The 13,985-nt window shown below is 37.3% G+C and overlaps 1 protein-coding gene across 1 annotated transcript in view; it reads right to left on the reverse strand.

Annotated features, from left to right (window-relative positions):
* Positions 1 to 10,378: 10,378 nt before the first annotated feature.
* The window catches only part of LOC306849287 (sepiapterin reductase-like), a gene marked incomplete at both ends in the record, with an annotated part of 3,894 nt that continues 287 nt past the window's right edge, over positions 10,379 to 13,985 (reverse strand). Inside the window, 3 exons of the mRNA XM_079384217.1 lie at positions 10,379 to 10,569; positions 12,351 to 12,641; positions 13,942 to 13,985. The exon at positions 13,942 to 13,985 is cut by the window's right edge and continues 287 nt beyond it. Of these exons, the coding sequence (XP_079240343.1) occupies positions 10,379 to 10,569; positions 12,351 to 12,641; positions 13,942 to 13,985 (526 nt within the window). The remainder of the gene's footprint in view (positions 10,570 to 12,350; positions 12,642 to 13,941) is intronic.

Here is a 13,985-nt window from a genome sequence, read left to right on the forward strand (position 1 = left end):
CAAGTTGTGTTCCAAATTTGAGGTTGATATCTCAAAAAATTAGCTTTCAGTAAAATTTTGTTTGGGCGCAGTACCAAATTTTTTTGACACAGTGGTTGGATTTGTGATTTACAAATATTACAAGCACACACACACAATTTTTTTATGACACATACAAACCACACTCTGACATCCATACCAACACACCCACACAATTATAGCATTATTTATCCAATTGGGTCTATAATAAGCAGAAGCAGAAAACAGGAATAAAGCGAGTATTTGCTTTATAGGCCCTTTATAGACCAAACCTGAAAAAATGGCACCATCTGGTAAAAAATAGTAAAAAAATAATTTTGAAGCCTTGCCAACAGAATGAAAGCCTATTAACAAAAATTGCATCCTTTTACAGTTAAACGGCACTGCGATTAAAAATAGCAGTTTTAATGGGTTTCAATGGGGACATTTTTGCCCAAAAGGCACTGAGAGGAAATATTTTTTGTACTTGGTGTAAAATAGATTTAGTAAAGGAAATGAGGGTGGACTATTAAAATTCCAATAAAAATACACACCTGAGCCTAAATTTGTGCAGGTAGCATTAACACAGGCAAAATAAAAAAAATAAAAAAATAAAAACATTGACAAAATGGACAAAAATTCCCATAAGGTTTCACAAGAGTTAAGCTCTCGCTGGATCCGCTCCTTGGCTATCAACGAGAGGAACGTCTGTAATTCTTCAACAGACAACGAAACTTTTTGGTTGTTTAAAAAAGGTGCGCTCATTCGTAAAAGTTGTGTTCGATCCTTTGCTGGCTGTGCTGATTTAAATCTAATTTTTGTCACAGTGTACAAGGGGTAGGTTTACGTTAGGTTTTTAGGTTTTCTACTAGGTAGAATTTTTTTGTGTTTTAGCTGTATCCCCTCTAGCCTGTCAGGTGCGTTTAAACCACTTTCATTGACACAAGATGGCGGACTGGCGGTGTACCTTCTTTTAATAAATTACACGAAAATACAGCAAGGTTTGTTAACTCTGCATATAGAAAATTAGGAGCAAAGATGTGCATCAGGTGTGTTTAGCGTTTTCATTATTTTTTTATTTATTTATGAAGCCACTTTAAACTGTTGCATAAAAACTTGTTATCAGAATCAGAAGAATCAGAATGAGCTTTATTTACACATACAAGGAGTTTGTTGTAGTGACAGAAGCTCCAGTGCAACAGAAAGACAGCAACAGGACAGGACACAGATAATAAAAGAATAACAACAATTAACCAAAAGGCAATGTACAAAGCAGCAAAAACATAATATATAATATAGACAACTATGTATGTACAGGTCAAGTATGTGCAAATTAGAAATGAGAAAATAAAGATAAAATTAGTGAGTGTGGTGAATGGATAGTGTATTATAGTTGTGTGTTCCACATTTATTGTTGAGTGTTCATGAGATGTATTGCCTGAGGGAAGAAACTGTTCCTGTGTCTGGTCGTTCTGGTGCTCAGAGCTCTGTAGCGTTGACCAGACAGTAACAGTTCAAAGAGGGAGTGTGCTGGATGTGAGGGGTCCAGAGTGATTTTACCAGCCCTTTTGCTCACTCGGGATAAGTACAGTTCTTGGAGAGTGGGGAGGGTTGTACCAATGATTCGCTCATCAGTCCGGACTACCCTCTGTAGTCTTCTGAGGTCAGATTTTGTAGCTGAGCTGAACCAGACAGTTATTGAAGTGCAGAGGATGGATTTAATGATGGCAGAGTAGAACTGTTTCAGCAGCTCCTGTGGCAGGTTGAACTTCCTCAGTTGGCGAAGAAAGTACAACCTCTGCTGGGCCTTCCTGACAATGGAGTCTATGTGAATATCCCACTTCAGGTCCTGGGAGATAGTGGTGCCCAGGAATCTGAATGACTGCACTGCAGTCACAGTGCTGTTCATTATGGTGAGTGGGGGGAGAGCAGGGGGCTTTCTCCTGAAGTCCACTCTCATCTCCACAGTTTTGAGCGTGTTAAGCTCCAGGTTGTTAAGACTGCACCAGACAGCCAGCTCCTGAACCTCCTGTCTGTAAGCAGACTCGTCACCGTCCTGGATGAGGCCGATCAGTGTGGTGTCGTCTGCAAACTTCAGGAGCTTGACAGAGTGGTCTTTAGAGGTGCAGTCGTTGGTGTAGAGGGAGAAGAGCAGTGGGGAGAGAACGCAGCCCTGAGGAGCTCCAGTGCTGATGGTTCGAGTGCTGGATGTGAATTTGCCAAGCTTTACTAACTGCTGTCCGTCTGTCAGGGAGCTGTTGATCCACTGGCAGATGGAGATGGGGACGGAAAGCTGGGTTAGTTTATTCTGAAGGGTTTCCGTGATGATGGTGTTAAAAGCGGAGCTGAAGTCCACAAACAGGATCCTCACATAAGTCCCTGGTCTGTCCAGATGCTGCAGGGTGAAGTGCAGTCCCATGTTGACTGCATCATCCACAGACCTGTTTGCTCTGTAGGCAAACTGCAGGGCGTCCAGTAATGGTCCAATGATGTCCTTCAGATAAGCCAAAACCAGTCTTTCAAATTATTTAATGGCTACAGACATTAGGGCCACAGGTCTGTAGTCATTAAGTCCAGTAATTTTGTGTTTCTTTGGGACGGGAATGATAGTGGAGCGTCTGAAGCATGAGGGGACTTCACACTGATCCAGTGATCTGTTGAAGATCTGTGTGAAGATGGGGGCCAGGTGATCAGCACAGGTTTTTAGGCAGGCTGGTGACACACTGTCTGGGCCTGGTGCTTTCCTTCTTTTGTTCTTCCTGAAGACTCACATCTTCTTCGCTGATTTGAATTGTAGGTGTGGGGGAGAGAGGTGTTGCTGGAGGTGTTAATGGTTGTGTGGAGAGGTGTTCAGGGCGGGTGTGGGGTGATCTTTCAAAACGACAAAAGAACTCGTTCAAGTCGTCTGCCAGGTGTTGATTCTCCACAGTACATATATATATTACATTCCTGTCATATTTATTATATTACATTCCTGTCATATTTTATTCAAACAGCTTATTTTTTTATATTTAAAAACAGCCTGACAAAGTCACTGCTTAGTATCTATATTGTGGAATATTGTTGCATCCATCGATTCCGCCATGTTTCTCATTGACACGCTCCCAACTCGTACAGATCGTTTGCTTAAAAAAAATCCCGAACAACTCCCCACTGATGATTACGACTTTGTGCTGGCGTTCATGTAGATTTAGCTCATAAATATGATCTGATCGATATGAATTGAATTGAATGCACCATCAGTCCCAAAGTAGCCCATGAGTTGGTTCACCTTTCACCTAAAAAAATACTATAGTAATTTATAGTAAATACTATAGTGTTGTAACAAATTAGCTCAAAGTGAGATGAACATAATTAATCATAACGGGTTGTTATCAATTATATATTCATCTTCAGGAATTAACTGTAGCAGTAATAGTACAATAAAATGATTTGTTTGTCCGCAGTACGGACAGTTTTAATCGTCTATTGACTCTAAGGAAAATTATTTCTCTGGCCACGGAAAATTAATTTTCTCACTAATACATTGCTCATAGAGCATGTAATAAAACCGGAACGTTAAAGTGACCTCGTTCTGTGAGCAGCAGACACAGACAACCAAGTGTGAATACATATGGATGTTTATTAAACTACACTACAGGGGAACATGTAACATTGAACTAAACACAAACATACACACATTAAACATAGATGCCAAAGCAAGGAAGGCATGGAGAGAGAGAGAGAGAGAGCATAATGGCAGGATTTGCACATCAGCTAAACACAACCTGTTAGAACAATCAAAGAATTACATCACCTTAATCAAAAGGGGTCGAAGCCTAGAAGCGCATCTAAATAGTTAACAAGCGGTTACTTGCACTGGTTTGTTGATGCTGACTAAAGTGTCCTGCTGCATGTATAATGCGTAGATTCTTGATGAATTCCTTTAGGAGTGAAAGCGTTGTCATTCCAGCCACGGGTTGATTCACCCGAAGTGAATCGCCAAAGTTACTGGGCTTAAAACTGCCAGAAGCTTGGATTCCAAGGTGATCTGTGTGTCTCCAGGGAACCAAAAGTAAAGAGAAGACCTCGCCTTTTGGGTGTCGGAGAAGTTTTATCTGGTTTCCCTGTAACACCCATTTTGGTCAGTTTGACCAATAGCAAGGCACATAGTTTCAGCGGGAAAGTGTTTCTTTGTCTCACTTGACACCTCATTTGCATGTTTTATGACTGTTCTGCTCAATCGGTGTAATTCTTCCTACAGTACTGTAAAAATCGTATGATGTATTTCACGTTCACATAGTATACATCATTGTTTGAAAAACAAAGAGCAGATCATTTTGATATTAAGAAAGAGACATCTAAAATATATTAAACCAGAGATACATTCATACACCTGAATATGAGTGTTTAGAGCTTACTAATACAAATAACGAGTGGTCACTAGGCTAATATAATAAGGAAACATACAAACAACCCGACTATACCAGATACCTTTGTAACTGATTAATTATGGTCTAAATAAAGGAAATGTCTCTATGTGTGTGTGTTGTGTGTTGTACTCGTGGAGGTAGTCCACTGGTCAGCCAGGCCGCTGGTGTCTGGTATCGAGGGTCATTTAGTTCTCTGGAATGTGTTTGAAGTCCCATGGAGAGAACAGATAGTATTCTGTCTAACGTCTTTTTGACAGTGGGGGGCAACCATTGACAATTTAGCACCCATATAAAGGTCGAATGTGGGGCCAGGCTGTGAATTATATGCAAATGTCAAAAGGCTAAAAGGGGTCTCTTAAGACATAAAGTCCCAATGACCATCAAGGATCATAAGCAGATGTTACAGTGTTTTTGAACCATACTATAGTAAAGTACTTGAATTAAGTTGCTGTGGTAATATAACAACTATAGTAATATAAACAAATGACTTTACCCAATACTGACCTAAGTTTTCTACAACTGTAGGGTATATTATACTACAATACACTACAGTTTACTGTAGTAAAAGCTAAAGTATACTACAGTATTTATCAGAGTTTATCAGATCACTATAGTTAATACTACAGTATGCTGTAGCATTCATTAACAAAGTGTTGTAAATACTATAATATATACAATATATTACACTTTACTATATATGGTTCAAAAACACTATAGTAGCCTATTTTCTATAAATTACTATAGTATTTTTTTTTCATGTGGGTATGAGGATAAATACGTTTTTCCAAAGACTGTTTTTGAGAGTTCAAACATATTTTGAATGTTTGTTTTGCAAACATTCTGCTCCTCTAACACCAAGTATACAAAACATATACAATTAATTAATGCTCCAATGCTTAACATACAGACTCCATTCATGCTTTTTTTGGTGGATATAAATGATTGATTATTAATTTTAAAATGTAATACAGCAAATTAACACTGAAGTTTAAAATCTCTCTGACTTGTATTAATAGAATATTCCATTTTTAAAAGCAGCTGTGATGATGCTATATTTGAATACTGATGTTCGATGAGTCTTGCCATCATAGCATGTATTTAACCATTTACATTCACCTTTACTCTTTGCATTGATGTAAGTGCCTAAAAAGTGTTTGGAGCATAACTTGCTAGGGTTTTTGTTTATTTGAGGTGAAGTATTGCCATGTAGGTTTAAGTTTTAAAATATACACCTTTGATTTCTCATAGAATAAGTCTTGATTGAATCACAGAAACAGACTGGTTCTCTCCAATCACACCCATCGGTGTCTGTTCACTTTGCTCTTTTTCCTCCAGGAGAGCAGCATATATATGATCATCATCAGCAGGTTATTTCAGCTCTTGGTCTCCATTCACAAATTCACTGATGACATCACCACGCAGCTGTTACCATGGGAACCGTCTCCATCATAGAGACGCGCGTCATGTGACGGGGATACAGCCTGTAAGTGTTAATGTCAGATCATATTAGTCAAATTTCAGTGGATATTCAGATGACACAAAAAATCTGCTTTTACCAATATAGTGAATGATTATAGGAAAAATAATATTTTAATCATACATTTATGAGCTGGCGAGGCAGTATTGATACAAATGCTTTAGCTAGAGTAATATATTTAAATTAATAGTTGTTTAAAACAATCACTTCAGTAATGTTTGTACCATTTTCTGTTTATTTTGAACAAAATAATTGTATTTACTTTATTCAATAAATGCATCGTTTTCACTTTAAAAATACTGAAAATTTTAATTTAAAAAATGCTTTTTATCCTGAAAGCTTGAAGCAAATCCCATATAAATTGAATATGGCTTTACAGTACCAATAAATTATGTTTTATATTAGTGCTGTCAAACGATTCATATATATATATATATATATATATATATATATATATATATATATATATATTCATATAATTTATATGATATATAAATATATTTAATATATAAACAATATATATCTAATATAATTTATACATGCTTGTTTGTGTATTTATATGTACATATTAAATATACACAGTACACACACATATTTTATGTAAACAAAAACTTTTAGTTGAGGTGAATTGGATCCGCTGGCAGAGGAGGAAGCCGGACAGACCCGGCAGACAAACGTATTGTGAGGGTCTGCTGGGAATGTCTGACTGAACCATGTGTCAAAGGGATTTTCAACTCCCACCTCCGGGAGAGCTTTGACCAGATCCAGAGGGAGGCTGGAGGTATTGAGTCTGAGTGGACCATGTTCTCCGAATCCATTGTTGACGCGGCCGTTAGGAGCTGTGGCTTTAAGGCCTCTGGTGCCTGTCATGGCTGCAATCCACGAACCCCGTGGTGGACACCGGAACTAAAGGATGCCGTCAAGCTAAAGAAGGAGTCCTATCAAGCCTGGTTGGCTTGTGGGACTCCCTAGGCAGCTGACGGGTACCGACAGGCCAAGCATGCTGCAGCCTGTGTGGTTGCGGAAACAAAAATTCGGGCCTGGGAAGAGTTCGGGGAGACCATGGAAGAGGACTATCGGTCGGCCTCAAAGAGATTCTGGCAAACCGTCCGGCGCCTCAGGAAGAGGAAGCAGTTCTTCACCAACACTGTTTATTGTGGAGGTGGGGAGCTGTTTACTTTGACTGGGGATGTTATAGGACGGTGGAAGGAATACTTTGAGGATATACCTCAATCCCACTGACACGTCTTCCGTTGAGCAATGGCAAGGCATCGGGGGTGGATGAGATCTGTCCTGAATACCTCAAGTCTCTGGATGTGGTGGGGCTATCTTGGCTGTCCCCGACCTCTGTAATATCGCGTGGAGGTCGGGGACAGTGTCTCTGGACTGGGCAACTGGGGTGGTGGCCCCCCTTTTTTAAGAAGGCGGACCGGAGGGTGTGTTCCAACTATAGGGGGATCATACTCCTCAGCCTCCCCGGAAAAGTGTATGCCAGGGTACTGGAGAAGAGAATCGGGCCGATAGTAGAACCTCGGATTCAGGAGGAACAATGCGGTTTTTGTCCGGGCCGTGGAACACTGGACCAGCTCTATACACTCACTAGGGTGCTTGAGAGTTCGTGGGAGTTCCCCCGACCAGTCCACATGTGTTTTGTTTGACCATGTCCCTCGTAGCATTCTGTGGGGGGTGCTCTGGGAGTATGGGGTCTGAGGCGCTCTGTTAAAGGGGTCATCGGATGCCCATTTTGCACAAGTTGATATGATTCTTTAGGGTCTTAATTAAAAGTTCATAACATTCTTTGGTTAAAATTTCTCAATGGTAGCATAAAAACACCTTTTTAAGCCTGTCAAAATCAGCTCTGTTTTTAGCAAGCCATTATAGTCCATGTCCCTTTAAATGCTAATGCGCTCTACTGACCCCGCCCCTCTCTTCCGTGGAGTGACGAGCATTACAGTTTACTTTACCCAAGAAACTTGCTAACTAGTACATTATTAGGAAAGGCGATTTGCAAAGATTCATTAAAAAAAAAACCTTATACTCACTTCTTATGTAGGTGAGGCTGGATCACGAATGATTCACGTGAACACGGACACATTTAGACAGATCGGGATCGGCGCATTCACTTCAAAACGAAAGTAACGTTAATCCTCTGCGTCTTCAGCGGCTCAGATGTCGGGAGTAAATGACGACTGCTGCATTCATTATTACATCCAACAGCAAAACACCTCAATCGCTTAATCAGAGACATCTTGTCTTCCCCTGCACCGGAGGCAGACAGCTCTCAGTTCACTCAGGGCGGGTCTAAGGTAAAACGGCCTCATCAATCAACTCTCGTGGGAGTGGTCTGTACAGAACTACGTCATTCTGACAGGAATCTCAGAACAGCCTGATTTGAGAAAGGAGATTTTAAAATAGGGATTTAAAAAAAAAACACTGGGCGGATTTTTATCATTATAGGATGGATGTGTACACACACTTCCAACACACAATTATGTTCAAACAACTTGAAAAGTGAATTTTGCATCTGATGACCCTTTTAAGGGCTGTCCGGTCTCTGTACGACTGGAGCAGGAGCTTGGTTCGCATTGCCGGCAGTAAGTCAGACCTGTTCCCGGTGCATATTGGACTCCGGCAGGGCTGCCCTTTGTCACTGACTCTGTTCGATATTTTTATGGACAGAATTTCTAGGCGCAGCCAGGGGCCGGAGGCGGTCTGGTTCAGGGACCACAAGATTTAATCTCTGCTATTTGCAGATGATGTTGTCCGGGCCTGGACCTTCAGCGTGCACTGGGACGGTTTGCAGTCGAGTGTGACGCGGCGGGGATGAAAATCAGCACCTCCAAGTCCGAGGCCATGGTCCTCGACCGGAAACGGGTGGCTTGCCCTCTCCACGTTGGAGGAGAGTTTTTGCCCCAGGTGGAGGAGTTTAAGTATCTTGGGGTCTTGTTCACAAGTGAGGGAAGGATGGAACATGAGATTGACAGACGGATTGGTGCAGTGACAGCAGCAATGCAGTTTATGTACCAATCTGTTGTGGTAAAGAAGGAGCTGAGCCTAAATGCGAAGCTCTCGATCTACCGGTCAATCTACTTTTACCTATGGTCATGAGCTTTGGGTCATGACCGAAAGTACAAGATCTTGGATACAAGCGGCCGAAATGAGCTTCCTTCACATGGTGGCAGGGCGCACCCAGAGCCACTGCTCCTCCACATCGAGAGGAACCAGTTGAGGTGGCTTGGACATCTGTTCCAGATGTCTCCTGGACGTCTACCTGGGGAGGTATTGCAGGCTTGTCCCACCGGGAGGAGGCCCTGGGGAAGACCCTGGACACGCTGGAGGGACTATGTCTCTCAGCTTGCCTGGCAACACCTTGGGGTTCCCCCGGAGGAGCTGGAAGAAGTGTCTGGGGAGAGGGAAGTCTGGAGTTCCTTGATGAGACTGCTGCCCCTGCAAACCGGGTTCGGATAAGCGGTTGATGATGGATGGATGGATGGATGGATATTAGATATCATAATTTATTATCAGGTGGATAACCAAATTAATAAATTATATTATCTGAATCTACCCAATATCTTGTCAAATGAAAAAAAAAATTATAATAAAATAAAATAATACTTAAATATACTTTTACATATTCTGTAGTTATTGAAAAACTGTTGATTAAATTACATTGAACAAAACTGAAAATCAATAAGACTTTTGTCTCCAAATATTTATAGTAATTTGAATCATTAAATCTATAACATTTTAAAGAATTAAATATTAGATAAACCTAGCAATCGTTGCGTCATGAATGGGGTGAATTTCTCAGTGCAAACTGAACCTAGGATGTTTCTAAAAGCAGTGGATTGGGGGAAGTCGTGGCCTAATGGTTAGAGAGTCGGACTTGTAATCGAAAGGTTGCGGGTTCGAGTCCCCGGCCGGCAGGGATTGTAGGTGGGGGGAGTGAATGTACAGCGCTCTCTGGCTGCCCACTGCTCCGGGTGTGTGTGTGTGTGTGTGTGTGTGCATTTGTTCACTACTCACTGCTGTGTGTGTGCACTTGGATGGGTTAAATGCAGAGCACCAATTTCGAGTATGGGTCACCATACTTGACAATACGTCACGACGACGACTTTAAAAAAAACCCAAATCAAATGTGGCTTTAGCCCCATTTTTACCCCAGCATCTGTTTATTAAGGGAACAAAGAAGTAAATTAGATGCACATCTCTTAATTTTCTCTGATTTCAAATCATATGATTTTTTCCCCCTCCACCCTGACCTTTCCTATATTTCTCTGTGTTTTTGTGCAGGAACACCACTAGATGTCCTCAGCTGCTTTATCAGTAAAAGACACAGAATGCCTGAACATTAATTCATTTATTCCTTTTATAAAAACACAGTATTTCTAAACAGATTTACAGATTTTTAAAACCTAAAAGAATACAAATCTATCAACAACATTAGACTCAACATCAGTGCACAGTATATACAGTATGAGAGCTGTGAGCATCAGAGCTCATAGAAGTCCAGATGCGCGCCGGACTGGAAGTCGTTGTCCAGCAGGAGCTTCATGAGTTTGGCTCCGGATTCCTCGCAGGAGAGCAGCTGGCCCTCGGAGAACATGGAGGAGAAGGAGCGCCGCAGCTGCAGATCTCCGGAGAAACGGCGCGCCTGCAGCTGCATGTCTGTGTCCAGAGGACCTGCGATAGAAAATACACTGATCTCATAAACGCTGACTGACTCACTGTAAAAATCACTGTAAAAGCACATGCTGCCTGTTATCTATCTGTCTCTCTGTCTGTTATTTGCTGTGTTTTTTTCCTGGTGTCACATTGTCCGCCAAACCAGCCATTCCCAAACCAAACACCTCTGAGCTAAAATAGTCTTAAAAAGTCCCCTTGAAATGTTTTTTGAGAGTTATTATTTTTACATTTTTATCAATTTTAAAATTAGCTGTTTATTTATATTTATTTTTTATTCTGCACTTTTATGATTTAGGTTTTAGTGTTTTATTTTATCAGTTTAAAAAATATATATTTTAATTGTTACATTTTTATTATTGTTTATTTTGTAAGTGATTTATTTATTTTACAGGTTTATGTTTTAATAAAAGTATTTTATTTTAATTGTTTTTGTTTTAAAATTATGTTATTTATTTTGTTATATGATTTAATTTCAAGTAAGTGTTTGATTTTTTTGTTTTTTATTTTAATATCTTTTTTCTTTTTTTACATTTTATTTGATTTAATTTAAGTAAGTGTTCATTTTAATTGTTTTTATTTATTTAATTTTACATTTTTGTGATTTCATTTTTTGTAAGGTTTTTTAATTGCTTTTTAAATTATTTGAATTTTACATTATTATGGCTGCATTGTAATGTGTTTTACTTTAATTTAGTTATTTTCTATTTAATATTTCTTTACATTTACATTTTTGTTTTTTATTTATTTTTAAGTGATTTATCTATTTATTAATTTTTACTTTTTTATTTGAAGTGTTTTGTTTTACTTGTTTTCATTTTAAAATTAGCTATTTTAATCTAACATTTTAATAATTGAATTTCAAGTAAATGTTTTATTTTTGCTGTTTTTATTTGAATAGTTTATTTTTTTTTTTATTTTTATGAGTTCATTTTTAGTAAGTGTTAATTTTAGTTGTTTTTATTTTAAAATGATTTATTTTAATTTTACAGTTTTATGATTTAATTTTTTATATTTTATTTTTAATTTGTGACCCTGGAGCACAAAAGCAGTCATCAGTAGCACAGGGTTATTTGTAGTAATAGACAACAATACATTGTATGGGTCAAAATTATACATTTCTCTTTTATGCCAAAAATGATTAGGATATTAAGTAAAGATCATCCTACCGTAAATATATCAAAGCTTAATTTTTGATTAGTAATATGCATTGCTAAGTACTTAATTTGAATAACTTTGAAGGTGATTTTCTCAATATTTAGATTTTTTTGCACCCTCAGATTCCAGATTTTCAAATAGTTGTATCTCAGCCAAATATTGTCCTATCATAACAAACCATACATCAATGGAAAGCTTTATTCAGCTTATTTATTTAGTTTATTCAGCTTTCAGATGATGTATACATCTCAATTTAAAAAAATTGACCCTTATGACTCGTTTTGTGATCCAGGGTCACAATTATTTATTGCAAATAAATGATTTTAAATTGGTTTTAAATTAATTATTTTAATTTTACATTTATATGGTTTGATTTTTAGTGTTTTATTTGTTTATTTTTAAATGATTGATTTAATTCAACATTTTTGTGATTTAATTTTCAGTAAGTCTTTTATTTTAATTGTGTTTATTTATTTATCTATCACTTTACATCTATATAATTTTGTTAATTATCAGCTCATGAACCCTGAATTGGCAAACCCTTCAACAAACAGAAACAGTGTGACTCTCCTGAATAACGTTGTGTGTGTTAGCGATAGATGCGAGCGATCCTCGGCACTCACCGGGTGCGTAACTGAGCACTCTTACGTCCGGCTCCTCCTCGGCTAACACGCGGAACATCATGTCGCGGGCAGCTTTCCCAGTGCAGTACAGGACCCAGGACGGGAAGGGCTTCAGCGCACACAGAGAGCTGATGTTGACCACCGAACGCCGCAGACCCAGACGGCGAGGGAACGCTTGCAGAACGCCGGCCGTCAGACTCAGCACTCCACTGACATTCAGGGACAGGTAACGGTTGACCTCGGCCGGATCCGTGAACGTCAGAGCGAGGCGAGACACATCGCCAAGAGACGCTAAAACCAAAGAGGACAAACTATCACTCACCTTCTTCACATTACAGGAGAAACTACTACTTTATTACTCAGGATTTCTGTCTTGTTTTCTAGTGAAAATTCATCATTAAATCGAGATACATTTACTGGAAAAGCAAAATGACAACAGATATAAAGTCTTGTTTTCTAAAATTGTTTTTATTAAAAACAAGAACAATATGTGCCGATCTTGTTTTCCTTTTGAATTTAAGTTAATTTTTCTGACCTCATTAGTAGATATTTGTTTTTGTTTTAAGCATAAACTCACTTAATTTTTCAGAAAACAAACTTGATAAAGTCATTTTGCTTCAAGTAAATGACTTTATTTAAGAAAGTTGAAATGTTTGTACTGGAAAAGAAGACATAAATAATGAATAAGAAAATCATATTTTGCAGTGTATATAAATCAATAATAAAAAATAGGATTCAAATAAATGTGTCAATGCAATAAAAATTAAATATATTTTAATAAATTATTTTTTTTAAACAAATAAAATCTAAATAAAATATTTTTAAAAGAATTACATTATAAAATAAATTAATATTAGATTTAAACGAATAAATAATACATCTAAAAGTACAGTAACAAATGTAAATATTTATTGATTTCATAATGTTTCAATATTAGGAATGGGAAACAAGACAAACATACTAAATCAATTATAAAAAAAAGATTAAATTGATAAAATTCAATAAAACATTGAAAAAATTCAAAACTAAATTAGATTTGTTTTAATTTTACATTTTATTGATTTAATTTTTAGTAAGTTAGATTTTAATTTCCATTTTTAAATTGTTTTCTTATTTGTAATTTGACATTTTAAGGATTTAATTAGTAAAAAGTGTTTTTTTATTATTATTTGTATTTTAAAATGTATTTATTGATTAGATTTGTTGTTTTATTTAATTATTTTTATTTTTCAATTATTAATTTACATTTTTATGATTTTAATTTCTAGTAAGTTTTTATGCTGTTTTGATTTTAAAATTGTTTTAATTTTACATTAAGATTGATTTCTAGTGTAGTATTTGTAATTGTTTTTGTTCTAAAATTATTTATTTATTTATGTTTAAAAATTAAATAATTAAAAATGAAAAAAAAAAAAATTAAAGGTACATTTAAATAAATGAATATATAATACATCTAACAGTACAGTACTATATGACATCTATAATTTTTTTTTTTAAATTTAATACTGTTTAGATATTTGTACTGGAAAACAAGACAAAAATACAGAGTAAGGAAATATATTTTACAGTGGAATGACAAACTCCAGCGCACCTGCGTTGTTGATCAGGAGTATGTGGTCCAGTTCTGACACTGAA

Source organism: Barbus barbus (assembly GCF_936440315.1).
Source record: "Barbus barbus genome assembly, chromosome: 29".
Taxonomy (NCBI): Eukaryota; Metazoa; Chordata; class Actinopteri; order Cypriniformes; family Cyprinidae; genus Barbus; species Barbus barbus.